The sequence below is a fragment of the Canis lupus genome, chromosome 11 (genome assembly GCF_003254725.2).
Source record: "Canis lupus dingo isolate Sandy chromosome 11, ASM325472v2, whole genome shotgun sequence".
NCBI lineage: Eukaryota > Metazoa > Chordata > Mammalia > Carnivora > Canidae > Canis > Canis lupus.
Genome location: NC_064253.1, coordinates 63,819,675 through 63,843,372, shown reverse-complemented (window position 1 = coordinate 63,843,372; position 23,698 = coordinate 63,819,675). Strand labels below are relative to the sequence as shown.

At 49.1% G+C, this 23,698-nt stretch overlaps 2 protein-coding genes and 1 long non-coding RNA gene across 12 annotated transcripts in view; 2 read left to right on the top strand and 1 right to left on the bottom strand.

Annotated features, from left to right (window-relative positions):
• Nucleotides 1–13,656, top strand: part of EPB41L4B (erythrocyte membrane protein band 4.1 like 4B) — a 129,041-nt gene extending 115,385 nt beyond the window's left edge. For 4 of the 8 annotated variants that reach the window (XM_025432212.3, XM_025432213.3, XM_025432211.3 and 1 more), the window contains exons 23-26: nucleotides 3,318–3,434; nucleotides 6,351–6,419; nucleotides 9,587–9,732; nucleotides 10,906–13,656. In XM_025432212.3, coding sequence (XP_025287997.1) covers nucleotides 3,318–3,434; nucleotides 6,351–6,419; nucleotides 9,587–9,732; nucleotides 10,906–11,011 — 438 coding nt within the window. In that variant the 3' untranslated portion in view covers nucleotides 11,012–13,656. The remainder of the gene's footprint in view (nucleotides 1–3,317; nucleotides 3,435–6,350; nucleotides 6,420–9,586; nucleotides 9,733–10,905) is intronic. The other 4 variants (XM_025432215.3, XM_025432214.3, XM_035697300.2 and 1 more) reach the window with 3 other exon arrangements.
• LOC125756079 (uncharacterized) overlaps nucleotides 10,480–23,698 on the bottom strand; it is a 52,976-nt gene continuing 39,757 nt past the window's right edge. For all 3 annotated transcript variants that reach the window (XR_007414133.1, XR_007414132.1, XR_007414131.1), the window contains 3 exons: nucleotides 20,349–20,438; nucleotides 10,928–11,245; nucleotides 10,480–10,808 (listed from right to left, as the gene is read on the bottom strand). This is a non-coding gene — a long non-coding RNA (uncharacterized LOC125756079). The remainder of the gene's footprint in view (nucleotides 10,809–10,927; nucleotides 11,246–20,348; nucleotides 20,439–23,698) is intronic.
• FRRS1L (ferric chelate reductase 1 like) overlaps nucleotides 17,895–23,698 on the top strand; it is a 29,907-nt gene continuing 24,103 nt past the window's right edge. Inside the window, exon 1 of the mRNA XM_025432686.3 lies at nucleotides 17,895–18,158. Within this exon, the coding sequence (XP_025288471.2) occupies nucleotides 17,921–18,158 (238 nt within the window). The 5' untranslated portion in view covers nucleotides 17,895–17,920. The remainder of the gene's footprint in view (nucleotides 18,159–23,698) is intronic.

Here is a 23,698-nt window from a genome sequence, read left to right as displayed (position 1 = left end):
TGCCTCGCATCGAAATGCAAGCAGCAGTCCTCTCTGTTCTTCTGGAGGAGAGGGTGGGGGCGTGGTGTCTCTGCCCCAGAGGACAGCGGAGGAGAGATGGATTTAGGGCCTGGGGCTGGATGAGACTCCCAAAGCCACAGCACCACCCTGCTTCCTTGGGCCAGAGCTCGAAGGACAGCAGAGAGAGGATTAGGACCAGATTCTCTTGCCTTCGTTCGGTGACGTTCCATCAAGGCATTAGAAGTGCTGGTCTAACCCTTAGGCCTCCAATCCTGATGATCCAGTCTCTGTGTGGAGTGGTTTTCAAAGAAGCACAGTCCAAACAACTGAGAATAAGAGTAAGCTTCAGTCTTTAACTGGCATCTCTCAAAAAGCATCCAGGATTAAATTATCACCTCTCTGGTAACACTTCTCAAATCCCACTTCTCTTCCTTCTTAATTCTCTTGCACCCTGCACGACTCCAAGGATTTTCATCCTCAAACTCTCCAAAAACACATTCTTTCCAGTGTGTCAGTCTTGCAACACTCTCTCCTCCTTCTTTCCCATGTCTTTTCTTCTCCTGCCCCCAACTCTTCCATTCTGTAGCTCCATTTAGCAATAGACGCCCTGCCACCTGTGTAGCTTGTTGCTTGCCCGGGGCTGGAATCCTCATCGCACACCTGACAGTCAGACTGGAGTTTCTAGCCGGGATGGGAGAAGTGGGGCAGGAGAGAGGATCGGGAGGGAAGAAAGCAAATGAGTGGAGACCCACTGTCCACGGTGGAAGGTGAGTCTGGGCACGTGCACGGGGTGTTGGTGTTGGCGGAGTAGAACGAGGACACCTCGCCCAGCTGCAAAGCGGAGGTGCTCAGGACCCAGATCTGTTCTGGGCCTGGGAATATTAGAGTTCACGTGCCAGGGAGGAGCCTGGCCTGGCCACAGGAAGGTTGTGTCGGGCAAAGAAGTGGGCCCTGGGCCGGGTGTCAGAAGAAGTGGTTTTCCATCTCTCTCAATAACGTATTTTTTTATTTTGAATCTCGTTCTATCGGGAAGGCTGAAGCTTGACCCCAAGTCAAATCAGGATGCCTCTTCCATCTTCCTGGGGAATCATCCATCTTCCCCAGGGCACAGGAAGATGGAGGGAAGTCTGTTTAGTTTGTGACGTCATCTGTTTGCTGATGCATCTGGGGCATCCCCTGCTTCCCTCGTGCCCCTTTTGGATGAGAGGCAGTCTCTGTCCTGCTGGGACGAGCATCCCTTGTCCTTCTGGACATGCCATACAGCCATCCATTCTGCCCCGGGACCTGCCACCTCCCCAGTTCCACCTGGGCAGAGGGACACTAGTCCCTCTCTGCTCTTCAATCCCTGTGCCCGAGCCTGAGCCTGTGAAGGAGAGGCACAGGCCCCGCTGCTCACTACTTCCCAATGTCTACCCGTCCTCATGTGCTCTCTGACTTGTCTCTCCAGTCCTCAAACTGGCAACCTCTTTGCTTATCTGAATGATAAAGAAGCCTTTCACATTTTCATCTTCATTTGTCTATGCCAGAAATCTTTCTGTTCCCCCAAAGAGTCAAGATTTTAAACCTCAAAAGCCAAGTAGCTTAGAAGAACTTAGGTGCCTGGATGTGGAAAAAAAGAGCCAAGGAGGAGAGGAAATGCCGAGAGAAAAAAAAAATAAAATGGAATCTCAAAATTGTATTCTGTTACACGTGTTATCTTGTTTCCTGTTCGTTTACTAACAGATGCACATTTAGAAAGGTCATGAATGCGTGTGGGATGGATCAACATTTCTTCACCGTAAAAGTCCAATGCTGGGCAAAGCCTTAGGACATTCATCATAATCTTCAGCTAGGACACTAGTGGCTTGTACACATTATGGCATCCAAGCAATAGGGTCCATGTTTATGGATCATTTATACCAGCTTTTATTTCCTTCAAAAAGCACACAGGAGTGCCTGCTTATCTGCAGAGGCAAAGGCCCTGTGGCCTGGGGTCCCTGATGTAGCTGATTCTGGCTGGGGCAGCGTTGAGAAGCGAGGCTGGAGGGCAGGCTGGAACCTGTTTCAATCAGGTCTCAAATGCCAGCTTATGGAGGGTAGAAGGATTCCCCCCGAAGGCAGGAGAGAGCAGTGAGGGGGAGAGTCTCAGGAGGCCGCTAAAACTTGGCAGCCGGTGGTTAGCACGGCCTCGAATGTGTCTGAAGGATGGATGCAGAAGCAATCAACAAGAAGGTCTAGAACCACAGGCTTAGACTTCGCAGATGCCATTTTTCTGTATCTCCAGATCTGAGTAGTAAAGCAAGGTGGTCCCCCAGACGGTTGGAGACCCTGGTTGTGAAAGCCCTTTGGAACTGTCCAGGCCGCACCGGTTGTAGAGGCCGGCGTCAGATCAATTTGGAGACAGAAAAGGCGCCTGCAGTGGTCTTGATCATGTTTCAGTGAGACTTCCCCAGAGGCTGTACTTCGTCCCTTATGGCAGGATGTCCCCAGCTACTCAAGGAACTCTCTGGAATGCAGAGATGCGTGGACTTACTGTCTGGAGTGAATGGTCCCTCCTGAGGGACAGGCCACAGCATCCTGGGCAGCGGCCCCCGTCCAGGCCTCAGAGCATCCTCTCCTCACCATCCGAGCCTCCCAGTGCAAGCTGTCGGCCGCTGCTGGTGCATGGCACTGTTCAGGGCTGGGGTGGGGAAGCCGTAGTACCCCAGGCCATCTGGCATTTTCTCACGATGCTCGATGCCTTCCAGCTAAAGCAGCAGGGGCCCTCAGTGGCGACACGAGGTGTCGAGGTGTCATGCGGCCTGGGCCAGAGGGCTGGGGGCCGGGTGGGGGGCGGTCAGGGCCAGTATGTTTTCTGCACCCGGAGGACAGATCCGAAAGTGCACCGAGCCGTGTCTCTCCTGGAGCACCTGTTGGCCCCCCGCTGAGCCCTGCACCCCGACGTGGGTGCCCCCAGGCCTGGCAGGCCCGCCTCCCTGATTCGTCTGTGGCCTGGGCAGGTGCTCCAGGAAGCCGCCACAGGCCCTGCCTGCCAAAGCCCGGGAATGGGGTTTTTGGAGGGGTGGTTCTGCTCAGATAGTGGAGGAGACACCCGAGCATCAGAGAGGAGGAGAGAAGGCGGGGAGAGGAGGGAGGAGGGGGCCCCGAAGCCCGCTGGCCAGAGACTGGAAGCAGGCGGGGCGCAGGCTGGCTCCAGGGCAGCCTGGGGTTGACAGATCCTTCTTGCACTGTGCTGTCTTTCTCTCCTCCCCGTCCCCCCTCCCCTGCCTCCGCCCCCCCTCCCCTGCCTCCGCCCCCCTCTCCTCCGCCTCCCCCCTTCTCTCCTCCCCTCGGAGCAGGCCGAGCCAGCCAGCGCCCCCCACTGTGCCCACTCTCGCTGCTCTCCTCCACTCTCTCCCCTCATGAAGGAAGAGACCACTGGAGTTTGCATGCACCCTCCAATCAAAACGAGGCTGGTAGGTACCCTGGCAGGGAGAGGGGCCTGGCCAGGAGAGCTGAGGCGGGCAGGAGCCCCCAGGCGGCCTCCCCACCCGTGTGCATGGGCGCTAGACCTTCTGGAAGGGCCCAGCTGACAGGTGCTCTGACTCCGGGATGGATGACACAGTTTGGCCAAGTTAGGCCCCACAGGCTGCAGTCCATCCTGCCCTTTGTCTGTAGGTCTCGAGGACCAGGAAGCATTTGTTTTCCTAAAGTTCCGATGAGCAGAGATGCTTTTCCAAGAAAGAAAGAGAGAAAGAAAGAGAGAAAGAAAAGAAAGAAAGAAAGAAAGAAAGAAAGAAAGAAAGAAAGAAAGAAAGAGAGAGAAAGAAAGAAGCTGCCTTTCTACTGAAAATAAAAACTTTTTTTAAAAGGTTTTATTTATTGATTCATGGGAGACGTGGAGAGAGGCAGAGACACAGGCAGAGGGAGAAGCAGGGTCCATGCAGGGAGCCCGATGCGGGACTCGATCCCGGGACTCTGGGATCACGCCCTGAGCCAAAGGCAGTTGCTCAACCACTGAGCCAACCAGGCGCCCCAAAACTTTTTTTTAAGGTTTTATTTATTTATGCAGGAGAGTCACACACAGAGAGAGGCAGAGACACAGGCAGAGGGAGAAGCAGGCTCCTGGTGGGGAGCCCGATGGGGAACTTGATCCCGGGACCCCCCGGGGTCCCGGGATCACACCCTGAGCAGAAGGCAGACACTCAACCGCTGAGCCACCCAGGCATCCCTGAATGTAAAAACTTCATAAACTTGTCTTTCCCTGCTATGTTTCAAGGTAACAGGATGAGTGTTACATGACAACCTGAAAGGAATCACCCATCATCCCAGCGTGGCACGGTGTTTTTGTTTTGTTTTGTTTTGTTTTTTCCATTTGTGCATGTTTCCTTCTAATAGCATTCGTATTCATTCATACTTTTACAAAGTGAAATCATAGTCTCCATATCATCTCCCGTTTTTTCTCTTTTCCCTTAGCGGTGGACTGTCTCTACCTTGTTCTTGTTACTGCATTGTAAATGACCGTATTCCATCCAGTGACTGACTGGTCTACCATTTACGTAACAGATTCTTAGGGCAGGACGCCTGCTTTGTTTCCAGTGTGTCATTATTCGAGGGGACACAGATAGCTTTCGTGTCAGGTATTTTATTTTATTAGGCTAGACCCTAGGCCGGGTTCAATATTGTGACTTTGGCTTTGCTCCCTTTCTAAAGTGGTTCTACCAAGTGTCAGCACCATCGGAAGAGTGAATGTGCGTTGCTGTCGCCGAGCAACACAGAGTGTAACTGTTGGGATCGATTTTTTTTTTTCATTTAGGGAAGATAGAGTATATAATTCATTGAGGCTGCTGATATTCACATTTCTTTAATAGCAATAATAATAATAATAATAATAATAATAATAATACTTCTTTTCCCTTTGGCTTCGTGATGGTCTGAGAGTCCTATCTGTATGTTACTTTTCACTTTGCTCTTGGTCTCGGCACACACGCTGAACCATGAGGTGGTGGGAGGAGAACGCACCATGGGGAGAAGCCGCCCCCCCGCCCCCCCGCCCCTGGGTCCTCTCGCTGCCTTGCAGGCAGCCGCTATCAGCAATCTGAGCTGGCACCTGGGTCTTAAGGCAGTTTGGGGCCCATTCTGGGAATTTTGAGATGTTTAAAGAGACCAAAGAAAGTTTGGGAAAGAGGAGCAGGGGTGGACTGCACATCTCCATGCACATTGCAAAGACACTGTCATGCTCTGAGTGGTTGAAAACTCCTCCACCCATTCAAGAAACCGCAGCAGATTTGGGTCTGTTCTGTTGTGCTCTTGCACATCTGCCTTAACCCCCATCAGAGTGACTCAAGAGCATAAAATAACTACCCTCGGGTCTGCAGACAAGCCCCCAGGGAGAGACACAAAAGCAGCTGCCCGTGGGCAGTGGTGGCCTCAGTGCCCGGGCTGCAGCCTGCTGGTGGCAGGTGGCCTAGCGTGCATTCACCAGCAGGTGTGCAGGCAGTTTCTGTGCCCTGGGGGCCGCAGGCAAAGCTAGTACCAGAGTCGTTAGACCCCTGGGCCTGCTGGCAGTCCTCTAGGCTGGTATAAAGAAATAAGCACACTCCATATTCCCTGAGGCCTCCAAAAGTCCAAAGACAAAATGACCAAAGAGAATGAAATAGAAGCAAAGGCTGTTTTCGGCCACTCGCCACACCTGTGCTTACTTCTGACCAGCCCTGTACCACAGCCACCCCAAGCACTGGGCACTTCTGATCACAATGCCTTTTATCCCAAAGGCTACGGCCGCAGGATTCTCATGTGCATACAGGGGCCTCCCACTTCCCCAAGGTTTTTCCCTGTGGCCCACAATTTACAGGGAGCCCAACAACTGAAGGGAACAGACAGGAAATACTTGCTGGCCTAATTAGTGCAAAGCCTCCTGGTTCTCTGTCCACCGTCACAGACTGTGTCCCAGGATGTGGCCTGCCTCTAGTCCCTGCCTCACAGCTGTGGGGAAGCCATCAGCAGCCACCCAGGCAGCTCTGGCCTGCCGCATTACACACCCTGACCGTGGCCTTTATGGATCAGGCCACACATAGGGCCCAGTGTGTCTAGGAGACCCACACAACCTCCAGGGAAGGGAGTTCTGGGGACAGGTAAGCGTGGGTGGCCTGCACACACAGGATTGCAGCCTGTCAGCCCTGCTGGGTCCCAGCCCTACAGCACAAGGACCAGCACAGATACAACCTCTGGCCAAGGGGTCTCTGGGACCTTCTATATGTTTCTTTATGCAAAGGACGAGGGCTCTGCGTGTGCTCCCCTGAATCCTTCAATTCGGTTTTAAAAGCGCGCTGCCAAAGATTTCAAAACTTTTGTTTTCTTTTGTAACCCTCCTGTCTTTCTCTTTTTTGAAGATAAAAACATTCCCGGCTGATACAGTGACCCCATTTCCTGATGCTTTCAATACAGGGCCACAGTTCACCGTAAGTAGATTCAAAAAACAGGTCTACGTTCTAAAATGTTGTTTCTGTGCTTTTCTGTGGCGTGCCAGACAGCACTGTCGACGGTTGGTTTTGTTTTTTTTAAGATCTATTTACTTTGAGGGAGTGTGGAGGAGGGGCAGAGGGAGAGTCTCAAGCAGACTCTCTATTGAGCTCATAGCCCAACACAGGGCTCAATCCCAGGACCCCGAGACCATGACCTGAGCTTACATCAAGTATTGGAAGCTCAACTGACTGAGCCCCCCCAGCTTCTTTTAATCATATGAACTCTGTGAGCTTGAGAAGGAGTTGGGGTTTGGGACCTCCATCCTTTGGTTATTTTATTTTATTGAAGTGAGCATCACATAAGATAAAATGAATCATTCTAGAGTGACATTTACTACATTTAGTGTCATGCAACTGCTACCTCTCAATCCAAAGCACTCTTTAAAAAAAAATTATTTATTTATTCATGAGACACAGAGAGAGAGGCAGAGACACAGGCAGAGGGAGAAGCAGGCTCCCCGCAGGGAGCCCGATGTGGGACTCAATCCTAGGGCCCCAGGATCATGCCCTGGGTGTGAAGGCAAGCACTCAACAGCTGAGCCACTCAGGTGCCCCAATCCAAAGCATTCTTATAACCCCCAAAGGACACTTCATTCCCATGAAGGAATCACTCCCCATTTCCCCCTCTCCCTCCAGCCTCTGGCACCCACCAATCTGCCTTCTGTCTCTGGACTTTCCTTGTGGATGTTTCAGATAAATGGAATCTTATAATATATGACTTCTTGTACCTGGCTTCTTTCACTGAGCATCATGTTTTTGAGGCTCATGTACACTGTAGGGGGTATCAGTACTTCATTTCTTTTCATGGTGGAATAATATTCCATTGCATATATATACACAGCCCAATTTGTTGATCCATCCAGTCACTGGTGGGTCTTTGGGTGGTGTCTACCTTTTGGCTACTGTGAATAATGCTCTGTGAACACATGTGTACATGTGTTTGAGTTCCTGTTTCCAGTCGGGTTGGAGCTACATCTTGATAATGGTGTGATCTTAGGTAAGTCACTTTGTACTCCTGGCACCAGTCTCCTCTTATGTGAATGGAAATGGTAATATGAGGGACCCCTGGGTGGCTCAGTGGTTGAGCCTTTGGCTCAGGTCATGATCCCAGGGTCTTGGGATCAACTCTGCATCAGGCTCCTTACAGGGAACCTGCTTCTCCCTCTGCCTGTGTCTCTACCTCTCTCTGTGTGTCTCTCATAAATAAATAAATAAAATCTTTTAAAAAAAAGAAATAGTAATATGAATATCCTGTTTGTATCCAATATGAATATCCAATTAAGGATCAAAAGGATCACAGAATGTCCCACAAGTGTCAAGCATGGTGGTTGTCCCTCAAGGCCACAGAGGAAGAAGGGTGTAATTAATGAGAGCAGGGAGTCATGACAACCTGCTTCATGTCCCCACCTCCCTTTGTGTCACTGAGCAGCTTGTTTGAGTCCTGCAAAATGTCAAAATATTCTTAAACATTTAAATACTGTAGTTTTGGGGCAGCCCTGGTGGCTCAGCAGTTTAGTGCCACCTTCAGCCCAGGGCGTGATCCTGGAGACCTGGGATCGAGTCCCATGTCGGGCTCCCTGCATGGAGCCTGCTTCTCCCTCTGCCTGTGTCTCTGCCTTTCTCTGTGTGTGTCTCTCAGTGAATAAATTAAAAAAAAAAATCTTACCCCCCAAAAAAATAAAAATAAAAAATAAAAAAATTTAAAAAAAATATTTAAAATAAATAAATAAATACTGTGGTTTTCTCATGTGCAACATGAGTGAGTTTGGTGATTTTCAGACTTCGTTTTAGGCTGCAAGTCTTTTCTTTAAATGAAAGCTTCTGCAGAAGCTCACTACATAAGGAGTGGCTGCCTGGAGCAGAAGTGGGGGGTCCAGGATCACCTTCTCTTTCCCCTCACCCTCTCCTCCTCCCAGGGATCAGAGTTTATAATTCCTGGAACTGAGTGATCCCCGAGGCTCCTTCCAGAGGCTTCCTGGCCAGCCTGAAGGATCTGTGAGATGGGCTGGGGGTAGCCTAGGGGTAACCAAAAGTGCACTCTCTTGAGCTAGATGACGGTCACTACCTGAGGTGGCTTTGGCCACGTGGACAGAGAGGGAAGGGGCAGTGGCTGGTGTAGCTTTGGGGGTTGAGCAGAGGTAGGGAGGTGTCCAGCGGTCCAGGCAGAGGCAAAAACAGGTTCCTGGAATAATGCATTTCCAAGGTCATGAGCTGCTTCCAGCACCTGCCTTGTGAGAACCAGAGGGCAGAGACACAGGGCTCAGGCCAGCCAGTTAAATGCTACTACCCTGCAGTCATCCTGCCCCTGCAGCTCCACTGGGCACAGCTCCCCAGCTGGAGGCTCCGGCTCCACTTCCCTCAGCTGGCCCATGGCGGGCTCTCTGGCCTCCTGCCCAGCCTTGGCAGTGCTGTGAGACACCCAGGGAAGCCCTTCCTGAAAAGCTGGGGGCCAAGATGGAGCAGGAAGCCAATGTCAGAAACCACACTGGCACTTTTAAGAACTGGGCAACCGTGGCTCGAGGGCAGCACTTTTCCCAAGGTTCAAGACAGTACTGATGCTGCCAGTCTGGGGACCATACTTTGGGAAGCACCGAGATACTGGTGAGAAACACCAATTCTGGAGTCAGCTTATCCTGCTCCTAAGTACTGGTTCTTCTTAACATTTACTGTGTGACCTTGGGAAAATTACTGAACCTCTCTGAGCCTTACTTTTCTTTATCATGAAGTCAGCTCTAAGTAAGATACACATTTGTTTCACCTTTTAACTCTCCAAAGTCAGAGTTCATTGCGTTAGTGGGTGCGACAGAGTTCGAATGGCCACATTTTTCTTTCTCTGTGGCACATGCCAAAATGGTGGATCTCACAATGGATGGTGTCTAAGGTGATGGAGGATGCCCTCTACCTGAAGGATTGTCAAGAGGTAATACGTATAAAGTGCTTAGCATAGAGCCCGGCTCAAAATAAAACCATTTAATAAGTGGGAACTGATTTTAGCTGTTATTAAAAAATAACAGGAATTGTGTGCTAAGGCTTAGGGAGTAGCTGACAGTTTAGAAATGGAACCCAAATTGAGATTGATTTCCTCTTTTCTGTTTTCTCTCCAGGCGGACTTTAGAGACAGTAAATTACCGTGCTGTCCTGGCCAGTCTTCCCCACTGATTCCAGCAGTGACCCTGAGGCCTTTGACAGAGACCATCTCCACAGTGCAGACCATCTACACCACTCGGAAGCCTGTTTCTCTGGCAGCCAGGTGAGTCCGACCAGTGGGTACCTACCAGCAGGTAACTGGTGATGGGAAAGCAGGCACAGGCCCCAGTTTCATTGGGTCTCTGATGTCTAGAAACCTTTTATTTATTCTTTCATTCATTTTATGTATTTGTTGAAATGTCTACAAAGGCTACATAGTATTATTCGAGGTCCCTGGGATGTAACCGTGAATAAAACAGATAGAAGTCCTACCTTTGTGGAGTTTACAATTTAGTGTTGGGTGTGAAAGAGAGAGAAAGAGAAGAGAGAGGGAGAGATGGTGACAAGCTAGGGAGGGAAATGAAACCAAGGGCAGGCCAGGAAGGCCTCACTGAGGTGGCTTGTAAGCAGATACCTGAAGTGGGGAGGGAGCAGGCTGTGGATATTATGCACTTAAACAACTCATCAGAGGGAACAGCCAGTGCTAAGACCTCTGAGCTGGAGCATGCACGGAATGGTTAAGGAAGGGAAAGGGAGCCAGCGTAGCCAGGGCGGAATGAATGACAAGACAAGAGGCCCATGATGTTGTAGGTTGGGGCCAGACTGTACTTGTTGGCCACAGTAGAAAGGGATTTCTACCCTGTATGAGATTATTTAAAAACTTGGTTTGTGCTTTCGATGTACACTTCGTGTGTGTGTGTGTGTGTGTGCACGCGTGCCTGAGCGTGTGTAAACAATGGAGAAGGATCCCATAGTTAGGCTGCCGGGTCCAAGGGCCAAGAAGTCAGAGGCAACCCCTCAAAGGAGCCAATCTTATTTCACTCAATTTGTTTATTAAGATATGGGGGAGAGGGGGCTCTGGGAGAAAGCGCATCTGAAACCGATTTAGAGCATGACTGAAAGAATTCTAAGCCGTGGACATCTTCCGACTCATTCAGAAGACCTTTATGGAGAGGCGGCTATGTACCAGGTCCCATGCTGGGCTCAGGGGCGTGAGAGACGAGTGACACATACGGCCAGTCGGCTGGGGAGCAGTGCCCTGAGCAGCTGTCAGTCTGGTGCAGTGGGGGGGGACCCAGTGGGCAGCCAGACAGTTTAGGTCATTGTAATGCTAGCAAATGTCAGGGGTCCTTAAGGAGCCTGAAAGGGAAAGTCAAGAACCAAGGTCAGGGAAGAAGACGGTGGGGGGTGGGGTGGGGGGAATGACACCGTCCTTGTCATTTTTTTTTTTTTTTAGTGTAATCTCATTATTTCATCACCTGCTCTTCTTCAGCGCAGAGACGCTCCGGCAGGAACTGGAGAGAGAGAAAATGATGAAAAGACTGTTGATGACCGAACTGTGAAATTCTCCGCTTGTTGCCTGGAGGATGGCATGGTGCCTTCTGTCCGTTTTCCTTCTTCGGGCTTTGTGTGCTCACTCCAGCACAACACACGGATGTGTGCTCTGCTCACCCAGGTCTCCGTGGTTGGGTTGAAGCCAACGTCTGGCTTGACTTTCATTGGAGAGGTTATTTTCTGTCTCCTGAGTATTAGAGGTTTTCTGCTACTCAATCTAGCTGGGACGGGATTGGGTAAGCCTGGGAGAAGAAAGATGGGGAAATGGGATTCCCTTTTAGTACTGCCTGTGTGTCTATATTCATAACCACAGGGTTAATATGGAACGGAATCCTTTGTTATCAGTCTCAACCATGATTTTGTATGATTGAAACTTGCACCAAGCTTCGACTGTTTGTTAAAGAGTCATTTTTAATGAGAGAACAATTCTATACTGCTGGTTTTTCATTTACACTGGTAATTATACAGGTCTTATAAAGTCTAACTTAACACTCATTTTTATTCAGACATGAGTCGATGAGCTAAAAAAAAAAAAAAAGAAAAGAAAGAAAAGAAAAAAGAAAAGAAAGTTGTGATCACCAGGACTGAAGAACTTCAGCGAAATCTAAAATACCATTTAAATTGTGGATCTGTTGGATGCAATATTATTTGGCATAAACAGAATTCTTCATTTGGACCCAAAGTAGGGAATCAGAGCTGACAGTTATCTAAAAATTCTTACAAAGATGAGATAATTCAATATCAAGATCCATTTGGGTGTCCCATTAAGGAAAATTCTTTCTAAAGTTGATGAATTCTTGTCCTGTTGATAGAACCTTGACCAGATGACACTTTGTTCTCTTTTTATATAGTTTCAAGAAATGTGTTTTTAAATTTTTATTATGCACTTGAACAACTTTGCAGGAATAAAGGCACCCCCTAACCACAGACTAGCCCCCTAAAGTGTTTCCCACGCTCTCAGTGAATATGCACACATTTTTTTTTCCACAGCTGTGATGAGTGTGTACATACTCTTTGGTTGTACTTCTCCACCTCACACATATCTTCCCTTTTCAACACAGACCCTGTGCCCTCAGCAACTTCAGTGTCTGTATATCCACATAACATGGTTAACCTCACTTCTCCCTGTTATTAGGTATTTGGGTTGTATCCAACTTTTCACTCTTATAAATAGTGCTGCTATGAATGTCTTTGTAAACAGTGCTCCTTCCTTTGGATTCTTCCCTTGGGAATATCTCCACGAAGGGGTTACAAGGTCAAAGAGCATGGAATATTTTATAGCTCTTGTTTCATATTGCCAGATTGCTTTCTAGAAAGAGCCAATCTCTGGGTTGGAAGGACCTTAAAGGTCGTGAGGTCCACTCCCCCTTCTTCCCTCTGAATGCTTGAATCCCTCTACAATTTATGATGCCACCAGCAATGTATAAGCATTTCTACTTACCAACAGTTCTGCCAGTATTGGGTTTTGCCATTTTAATTTATTTTTGCTAGTTTAATAGGTGTGTACAGTTGTTCTTGAAAGGTTGTTTTCTTTCAGTAATTGCTAGCAAGGCTGAGCACTTTTCCATGTGATGATTTACTAGCTGTATTTCCTTGTATGTAGACTGTCCATCCACTTCTTATGACCACTTGTTAAGTGGAATCGATCTCGTATATTTGTATCAGAACTGTATTTTTATGTTGTATTGTATAGTTTGCTCTCCTGTCCCGATCCTTAAAACTGAATGGTGCCAATAATTTGATACTAATGATTATAAAAAAAAATGTAATGCCTCATTTTCTCGCATTGTTGTAAGATGAGGTATGTAAGCAAATATTCAGATAACAGAGGATTAACCCTTTAAAGTGCTGAATCTTTAAAATTTTAATATTTTTTTGAGGGGAATCTTTCTAAAATGCGTTACGCACTTCCCTGCCTTAGTAAACGGTATACTGGAGAGTACTTAACCTTTTCTTGATGAGTCACGGTCATCCTTGTACACATCTGCCCCTTTTGTACCTTGGTGTGGTGCCGGTGATGTCCTCGGGAGAAAACATAGGGCTTGGCTTTGCCTTTCACAGACTATTGTGCTGTTCTCACTGATGAATTTTGTTGCTTTCTGCTCTATTGGTGAAGCCATCTGGGGCATTTGTGGTGTTTGGGACTTTTTACTCCCATTCTATAGCCCCCCCCCCCCTCCGGCTATACTTTCAAAACAGCTTTACCTGTTCTTTATTCTTGTGCACACGATCCAAACTGTGTTCCTGTACAAGACGGGGGAGCTATCTGTGTCTGGGGTTGTAACCTCTTGCCAATCCAGCACCCTCCTCCCAACCTGCTTTCTGAGTCTTCTGCTCTTCACCTCCTGCTCTCTGACGGAAACCTCCTGGGCAGAATGGAAGTTTTCTCGGAGAAGCCAGGGAGCCAAGTATGACATATGTGTCAGGTGTGCTTTGCTTCTGAGGAGGGCTGCATGGGCTTTTGGGACGCTGTTTTCAGGAGGCTGTGAGCCTCCTGCTTTTTTTCCCCACATCCCCCTGGGTTCACAGATGTTCAGCAGTTGATGTCACTGGAAGTCTGATCCCAACAAGTTGGCTGTTACTGTATATGAAAACCCAGTACCTTTGGCAGCTCAGCTCTAACCAGTAAAATCAAGAGGATTCCATTGTTTCAGCAGTTGTCCTGGTTATTTGCCTACTTAAATGTATGACGGGGGCTTGGCGTGGTGACCTGAGGAGATGACATCATGTTGGTTGGATTCATAGGGACAAAAATAAATTGATATAATTTTATCTTTTTTATATACTTAAAACAACAGCACCATCCAGTCACACAACACATACCTGATGTCTGGGGGCGGGGGTGGGGGGGCAAGGGCAGGGGGGCAGCTTATTGACATATTCTTGCCAGAACAACGGCTCCAAACTGTGGACCACAGACTCCTGGTGGGCATGGGTGGGGGCACTACAAGGGGCCTGAGAGTCCTGCAACCCACAGAGTTTGTGGACCATAGACCTGCATGGAAGATCCTTATGTCCGAAGAATTTAGAAACTAGGTCCTAAAGCATTCAGAAGATCCCATCTGAATGTACCCCAAATTTTATATTCTCAATATATCACAGGAATATCCTGAGGTCTTCATCTCTCTCCTTCACCATCTCAGTTTTTTAAAAACCGGAAATCCACCATCTCACCCACTTTAAAGTGTACAGTTTGGTGGGGCTTTTTGTATGTTCCCATTGTTAGGCAAACCTCACCACTCTCTAATTCCAGAATATCTCCATCGTTACAGAAAGAAACTGCCTGTCTACAGTTACCACCAATTCTCCCCTCCCCCTACCTCCTAGCAACCACTAATTTACTTTCTGTCTCTGGATTTGCCTCTTCTGGACGTTTCATATAAATGGAATCATACAATATGACGTCCTTGGTGACTGGCTTCTTCCACTTACCACAGTGTTTTCAAGGCTCATGCATGCAGTAGCAGGTATCAATACTTCATTCCTTTAATGGGTGAATAATACACACCATTGTATGGTGGTACCACATTTTGTTTATTCATCATAAACATTTGGGTTGTTTTCACTCTTTGGCTCTTATGAATAATATAAACATCCACATACAAGTTTCTATATGAACATATATTTTCAGTTCTCTTGGGTATATAACTAAGATTGGAATATAGCTGGGTCATATGGCAACCAAAGGTAAAAAAAAAAAATCACATATACTAGGCAGTCAGAAGAATGGGTATATCTGTTACTGGTCAGATACTGTAACATAACACTGATTTTGGGGAGTTTTTATAACAGAAAAATTATTTTAGGGAAATGGTTTTGGTGAGAAAGAAAATAAAGTTGCTGTCTGTCTTTTAAACATGAAAATGAAATTCAATTCAGGTGCATCCCTGAGTTCTTGTTCGAATAGCCGGCTCTTGTTCAGCCAGCAGACTCTGAATGTTGGGAAAAGTGCTTCTACAGAACATGTGCACTGTTGCGAAAACCACAGTGTTGATTGGCTGCTCGGCAAATTCACATCATTGAGGAACAGAGAGTCTCTGCAAAATCTGGGATGTAATAGAGGGGAGTGTGTGCTGAGAGTGGGAACAAGTCTCCCTTTAGGGCTCAAATCTTATAAGAAAACACAAAGAAGGGCACCCAACTGGCTCAGTTGGTGGAGCATGTGACTCTTGATTTTGGGATTGTGAGTTTGAGCTCCATGTTGGGTGTAGAGATTACTTAAAAAGAAAACACAAAAAGAAAATCCCAAAGGGTAATTTAAGTAAATGGGAGAGAACCTCATGAAAGGAAGAGCCAGGTCTGTAGGGAACTGAGAACCAGAGTGGTTTGCAGGCAGACTGAGTGATGACAGCTATGAAGATTTTCCCTAGGAAAGAATCCGCACATCACATGGTATTCCAGCACCACCCCTGAAGCCCATCTATGGCCCCCACCTTGAGCCCATGGGCTCCAGATTCTTGATAGTTGAAACCCACAGATTACCTGCAAGCTTCATTTTAGGCTGTGATTGCAAACCCACCTCTAACACCACTCCCCAACACCCCCTACCAAAGAAGGCCCACAAATTCCAGACCAATTCACTGGAAGAATGACCTGGTTTTCATTTGCTTTCTATCCGGCATCATCACTGTTCATTATAGTAATTTAAGTGAAGGGAATAAAAAAGAAAGTGAAAGATAACAGGTTGGATTCTAAAACCAGAGACTCAGTACTGAAATCGGAAGTCCAGTGCTTCCTTTATTGATTGATTGGTTTTTGCTAAATGTCGGTCCATTGATAACTTACCGTATCTTTCCTGGTGAATAGGAAGAAAAAGAAAAAGGAATTGCAAGTTTTAAGAATGAGTTTTTCTTTTTTCTTTTTCTTTTTAAAAGAATTACAGGGGCAGCCGGGGTGGCTCAGTGGTTTAGCGCCACCTCTGGCCCACGGCCTGATCCTGGGGCCCTGGAATCGAGTCCCACGTTGGGCTCCCTGCATGGAGCCTGCTTCTCTCTCTGCCTCTCTCTGTCTCTCTCATGAATAAATAAATAAAATATTTTAAAATAAATAAATAAATAAAAGAATTACATATTAGCAGAGTTTCTATTGGCTTTTTTTATATTTTAAAATGTCACACATTGTAAAGCTATGGGGGGTTTTTGTGTGTTTTTTTAAAGATTTTATTTACTCATGAGACACAGAGAAAGAGGGGTAGAGCACAGGCAGAGGGAGAAGCAGGCTCCCTGTGGAAAGCTGGATGCGGGACTCGATACCGGGACCTGGGAATCACGACCTGAGCCAAAGGCAGACGCTCAACCACTAAGCCACCCAGGTGCCCCACAAAGCTATGTTTTTTGAGGAAGAAGCTTCTTTTTTTGATTTTCTTAAGTAGTTACAGTTCATCTTATCTTTTTTCAAATAATAAATCTATTTCTTATACAACTGGTGTACTGGGAAACCTAGTGAAGCCCAAGCTTTTCATGAGTGGCACCTGATTCACCTGTCAGGCTAAACATGTTTAAACTTCAGTGGGACAATTCACCATCGGTATTAGCTGATACACAATAGCAAACACCTGCCTCTGGGTCACATAGCGCTTTTTCCTATTTCCATCCCATCTCCCATCTCCCCCGGTTCAAAAAAGGTTGAGATCACTAGTATCTCTTTGAGTCTTTTGTAATCCTAGGCATTTCGCTCATGCCACCTATGGCATCGAACCCTATCAAGCCTCACCTGTGTCATCTTCCCTCACCTTCCTTGTCTTCACAGAGGCTACAGATGCACCACTCCTAAACTGGCTTTCTGGACCTGCATTTGGAACCTCTATGCTCTTCTGCCTCCATAATTATTTTCTTTGTTTATGCAATGAAATATAAAGAAATGGAAAAAAAAAAGCAGGCTAAAATGCTGGCTCTGCACTACCAGCATGAAAGGAATTGGTCCATGTTTTCTAACGGAAAACAGCTTAGCAGTTATCACTTCAAAACCGTCAGAAGGACTCCAGGACCTGGCATCTTTAAGTGGGTGGTGTGGATAAGTCGAGTAAACAAGTGAAAGGGAATTGCAAGCCACAGGAACGGATTTGAGAGAGTGGAGACTTGGGGGCGGGGGGTGGGGGTGGGGTCATCAGGCATGGTGAGGTCCTGCCAAGGTCTGTGCTGCCTGCTTCCCGGGAAAACAGGGTAGACCAGTTGCTTAGTTTGGAAGGGGTTAGGTCATTCAGGGGAGCCGGGGGGCAGTCTTTGCTGAGTGCACATTTCTAAAGTGGAGAGGAAGCAGTGAATCCAGCCCAAGAGCGGAGTTTCCCCTCTGGCTCTCGGCGTCTCAGTTCACCTACCCAGAGAGTGGGGATCCTGCTCTCTCACCTTGTGAGATGATCCCAAGAAATAATGGGTGTAGTAAGTGCTTCGTGTACAACAAAAAGTGCTGGAGCAAGATGATGGGGCGGGGGGGAGGCAGCAGTTCCGGCAAGGTGCGCCCAAGGTCCACCCTCCAGGACTCGGGTGCGCATCGAGGCCTCCCGGGGACGTCCTGGCTCACGGGTCTGCAGTGAGGCCTGGGACCTCCGGGGCTGCCCGCGGGCTTCCTGGGGATGCCCAGGCCGCGGGGCGCGGACCGCACGGAGGCAGGGGCGTAGCGGGGCGGGCGCCGGGGGCGCGGGCGCCGCGGAGGGAGGGCGCCCGAGCGGGAGCAGAGGATGCGCGGAGCGAGGGGAGGCGGCGCGCGGGCTGGAGGCTGCGCAGAGCGGGCGCGGGCGCGGGCGCGGGCGCGGGCGGCGGGGCCGCGGGGCGCGGGCGGGGCGGGCGCGGGGCGCGGGGGCGCGGGGGGCGGGCGCGCGCGGGCGGCGGCGGCGGCGGCGGCGGAGCACAGTGCCCGGCCCGGCCCCGCGGCGCCCCCGCTGCGGCCGGAGCGGCCTGGCTGCGGGCTCGGAGCGCGGGATGGCGCGACCGCCGCGGCGGCGCCCGGGGGCCTGGGGGCCGCTGCTCTGGCTGCTGCTGGCGGGGCCCGGCACCTGCGCCGCCAGCCCCGCGGACGACGGCGCGGGCCCGGGGGGCCGGGGACCCCGGGGCCGCGGGCGGGGGGACTCGGGCGCCGACGAGGCGGCGCCGCGCCACGACTCCTCCTACGGCACCTTCGCGGGGGAGTTCTACGACCTGCGCTACCTGTCGGAGGAGGGTGAGGCCGCGGGGGCAGGGGGCGGGGGGAGGGCGGGGGGGGCAGGGCGCGGGGGCGCGCGCGGAGGAGGCGGGAGGCGGGAGGCGGGAGGCGGCCCGGGCCGGGTGCGGAGCGCGCTGCTCGGACCCCGCGGCCTGCCTGGCTGCCAGCGCCTTCCGCCCGCCGCCCGTTTCACAGGCGGGGAGACTGAGGCCGGGACGGGGAGGTGGTCAGCCCGGCCCTGGAGGCTGCGGGCAGGGGGCGCTGAGCCTAGGCTCCCCCAGCCCCCGGCCGCCCGGCCCCCACTCTCCCTGTCGGGGTAACGGGTGGCGGGGGAGGAGGCCGCCCCCTGGCCTGGGGTGTGTGAGAGCAGGGTGCGAAGCAGAAATCACAGGTTTTTAAAATTAATTAATTTATTTATTTATTTTAAAGATTGTATTTATTTATTAGAGACAGAGAGAGAGAGAGAGAGAGGCAGAGACAGAGGGAGAAGCAGGCTCCATGCAGGGAGCCTCATGCGGGACTCGATCCCAGGACCCCGGGATCACGCCCTGAGCCAAAGGCAGCCGCTCAACCGCTGAGCCACCCAGGCGTCCCCAGAAATCACAATTTAAAGTGATTTATTTTTCCTCCTCCTTGTCTGTATTGACCTACATTTGCAGGGACGAGTGCCCCAACCTTTCAGCGTTCTGTTGCTGCTGGCTGCCCTGCCCTATTTCTGTCCCCACTCTCATCCCAGTTCTTTTGTGTGACCACACACGTTAGGGTTCCCGACTGTGAGCCACCATTGTTGGGTGCTGCTGGGCCCGGAGAGGAGGGGTTTATCAGCCACAGACCTCCCTGTGGAGTTGCTTTAGTGAGCACAAAAGCCAGCTGATTCTGTGTAGAAGGAATAGAAACTGGCCTCTTCTGCAATTTGGAAGGTAGCAGTTTTCCTATTCTTCTGCTGAAAGGACTGGGCAAGAATAAAATTGGGTTTGAAATGTACCCGCAACTGATATGATGCTGGGTATATCTGTTATGAAGGATTTGGGTTAGCTGTATACAACAGGCACACATTAATAGCTTAATTAAGATAGAAGTTTCTTTGTCATGTAAAGAAATCTAGGAGGAGGCAGTCTGGGCTGGTATTAGAGGCTCTACGCTCATTGGACACCCTGGATCCTGATCTTCTGCTTCTTTATAATTCCTAGCGTGTAACTTCATGGCCCAAAACGGCTGCTTGATCTCCAGCCACCTCATTCACTGTCCAGCCAGCGGGAAAGAGAAAGTGGAAAGGTCACTAACCTCCTTTATAAGGGGATTACTCAGAAGTCCCATATAGCAATTATACTTCATTTGCCACAACTTACGTGGTCACATGTAAATGTAAAGGAGGCTGGGAAACAGAGCCTTTTAGCTGAGAGGTAGTATGCCCAAGTAAAAAATTGAAATCATTGTATTGAAGTGGAGAGGATGGATTTGAGGAATACAGTAGTTGGGTGGAGGTTCAAGCGCTGAAACAGAGACCCCATATTTAGTGGCTTAAATAAGATAGTTTTTTTGTTTTTGGGTTTTTTTTCCTCCCATGAGTCTGACTGGTCTGGGCAGTTGGGACAGCCCTATTTTACAAGGTCATCAGGCAACCCAGGTGCCTTCCATCTTGTTCCCCATCCAGTAAAGCTTTGTCCTTGTCTGTGTGGTAGAAGATGGGTTGCCTATGTGGCCTTGTTCAAGCTTGAGGAAAGGTGGGATGCCTGGGTGGCTCAGCGGTTGGGCATCTGCCTTTGGCTCAGGGTGTGGTCCTGGAGACCCGGGATCGAGTCCCACATCGGGCTCCCTGTAGGGAGCCTGCTTCTCCCTCTGCCTATGTCTCTGCCTCTCTCTCTGTGTGTGTGTGTGTGTGTGTGTGTGTCTCATGAATAAATAAATAAAATCTTTTAAAAAAATATTGAGGAAAGGAGAAAGAGGAAACTCAGAACAAGCAATTACCTTTGAGGCTGGTTGCACAGATCACTGCTGTTCACATTCCTTTGGCAAGGATATAATTCCATGACCTAGCTGCAAGAGAGGCTGAGAAATGTAGGCTTCCAGCTGGGGGGCCATGTGGCCAGGGAGGTGGAGAGACAGGGGAGGGGTGAGGGGGTGAGGATGGCAAGCAGAAGCAGCATCTATCACTCTGGAAAAGAATAAATGTTTCAAAGCCCATCTGGTTCCCAAAGGATCGAATACCTGTTTATTCTGTTCGTGCTCAGCCCAGCACACTGCCAGGTGACTCACACGTGATGCCTGAGAGCTCATGTCCTCATCGGGCGGACGGACCTAACAAAGGGAGGAAAGAAGGTCAGATGTTCTGTATCCAGTTGTACGTACGGAGAGAATGAAGTTAGTTGTAGAGTCCAGACGGTTTTATGAACACGGACCCCAGGTGGCTGCAGACGTAAGGAAGGCTTTATAGAGTTGAGCTAGGAGGTATGAAAGACTTTGATGAGCTAGAAGACAGGACATTTAGGTGAGATGCTCCCCCCTCCTCCCAGGCAGCAGGGCTTGCAGGGTGTGTACAAATCCCTGGTTTGCCTGCTTGCCCTTCTCACCCATTCTGCACATTCAGCCTGAAGCTCAGTTCTAACCCCCAGAAATCCACGATGGTTCCAACCTGCACACTGGATGAAGCTTCAACTCCTTTATCTGGAACTTTCTCTTTGGCTCAACTTCCTTTTATAGCCCTCTCTTACTCCTCCCCTTCGCTCTCCCTGGGGTTTCACTGTCCTTTCGCCTGTCTAGCACTTTCACCTATCTTCAAATGCAGATCCTACAGCCAGCTGGTGGGTGCTAGTTGGGGATGCTTGTGGGCTGACCTTCTCAGGGGCAGCCCCTCCGCTAGATTCCTTTGGGCCTCGGTTGTAGTGCTGTGGATCCTGAATAGAGACTTTCTCAAGATCCTTAGAAATAATCAGTGACATTGCCTTAAAAGGGTTACAGCCAGAGAGGGAGAAGCAGAACCGGGAAATGTCCCAGGTGGATGTTGTAACCCAGAAAGCCATGGGAACACTAGCAGTGTCCCTAGCCATGGTGAGGCCTAATAGCGTGAGGCTGCAAAATAATTGATGGATTCAGGAGATTAGAGGTGAATTTTCCTGGGATAAATTCAGTGGAGAAAGGAAGGACCCTGATTGATTTTGAAGGAAGTGGCAAGTAAAGAGGTAGAAATAGTGCATTTAAAATACTCTATTGGTACAAATGAGACTGTCTTTTTCTAGTGATTGGGCTACTTGTTTCCTCTATGCAGGGTACCCTCTTCTCAGGTTCAAAGTAGACAACTAACTGAGTTTTCAATGAAAAGATGGTCTGGTACTATGTAAATTTATTTATTCATTTATTTATTTTTTAAATATTTTATTTGTTCATGAGAGACACAGAAAGAGGCAGAGATGCAGGCAGAAGGAGAAGCAGGCTCCATGCAGGGAGCCTGGTGTGGGACTAGATCCCGGGACTCCAGGATCAGGCCCTGAGCCAAAGGCAGATGCTCAACTGCTCGGCCACCCAGGCGTCCTGTAGTATGTAAATTTAAAAAAAGGGGGGGGGGGCGGAATTAGAATAATGGGGATGGAGAATTCACTGAAACTTTAGGAGAGTCCACTGACCACTACCCACCCTGTCTAGAAACCATTTCTCCAGTGTCCTGATCGCCCAAGACTACCCAAAGCCAGAGGCTGAAAACTGGCTAATTTGGTATATTTAATTGCCCCTAAATATGTTCATTTTTAAAAACTTATTTTATATTTTGGTTTAACGATGCTAAGTGGGGTTTTTTGGTGAGTTGTTATTTGGAGACAGTGTGAAGAGGTGGGGGTGGGGTGGGCAGAGGGAGAGAGAGAGAGAATCTTAAGCAGGTTCTACCTGCAGTGAGGAGCCCGTCACAGGGGCTCCATCTCATGACCCTGAGATCATGACTTGAGCCAAAATCAGGAGTCGGACACTTAACTGACTGACCCACCCAGGCCCCCATTAACTGTGTTATATTTCAGAATTCTTAGCGGTTCCCACTGTCTTAACCTATACCTCTCATCCTTACATTCCTAACTCCACTGCCACCTCTTTCAGGGAGCCTTCCTGGATTTCCTCCTTTCCCATCCCCTGCCACTAAGCAAGGATGTTGTCTCACACCGTACAATCTAGCCCCGCTCTTGACCCTATTGGCTCTCTATGGTTAAGAGTTTGGATAGGGTGCTAATGCTTGAATCCTACCATTCATACCTCTTCCTCTTGAGGCTCTTAACACAGAATCTATATATCCAGAACAACAGAATGTAAAACAGATTACTTTGTGATTATGGGCAAATATTCTATTCTGAAGGTTCTTTGAAAAAACTGAATTGGATGTTTTTGGCTTAGTGTTACATCCCAGGTAAAGCCTCCTGCTCTCTTTTCCCTGCCGTGAAGATCTCTACAAACCCTGAAGCCTTACCAGCCTGCCGTATGGAGGGTGGTAACTGACTCGCCATACCCTGCCTTGGCAGGAAAAGAGGAAACATATTCATGATTGCTTATCTCTAAGGCACAGTGATCTGGCCACTTGTAAAATGTGGCCCATTTCTGAGCATCGGGTTTTGACCACAATTTTTCCTACTTGGGAAAGAGCTAGTAAGACAGTAAAGAGAAGAACAGAACTTGGGGAAAGGGCACGGACTCCTTCATCTACCTGTGTTCTTCCTACACGTACCATGTAATGTATAGGGATACCTAACTCGTCACCCTGCCAACCTGGAAGTTCTTTAAAGGTTAATAACCTCTATCTGAATGATCTATATATTCTCCATGATTGTAGTCTGATGATAACACTAAATGGGGCTCACTTTTAATATATACTTACTGTGCATCAGGTATGGTTCTAAGTTCCTTATACATATTAACTTTTTAAAAAAGATTTTATTTATTTATTCATGAGAGACCCAGAGAGAGAGGCAGAGACACAGATAGAGGGAGAGGCAGGCTTCATGCAGGGAGCCCAATGCAGGACTCGATCCCAGGACCCCGGGATCACGCCCTGAGCTGAAGGCAGGCGTTCAACCCTGAGCCACCCAGGGGCTCCTTTATCCATATTAACTTTCATTCTGACAGCAAACTGATGTCGATGCCCTTTAGCCCGACTGAGAGTTCAAAAATCTGACCCACAGAAAATTTAAATATCTTAGCTAAAGCCACATAGCTAGAAAGTTAGCAGGAAACTACATAGATTTGTTGATTGACTTTATGGATAAGGTGGCACAGGGTGGCCACCTCTTTGGAGCAGAGGGTCCCTGTTGATCTGCAATAGGAAATACAGTGGGACGGGCTGAATGAGGTATTTTTGTGTGCAAACTTGAGCAAAGGGGTTCGGGATCGATGAGGTTGGGCGATTAGCGTGGGGAAGCGTGGGTTCCCACCTGCTGGACTGCTGTGGTGAAACCCAAATGGTGGGACATCCAGGTGGCTCAGCGGTTGAGCGCCTGCCTTCAGCCCAGGGAGTGATCCCGGGGTCCAGGGATTGAGTCCCACATGGGGCTCCCTGCATGGAGCCTGCCTCTCTCTCTCTGCCTATG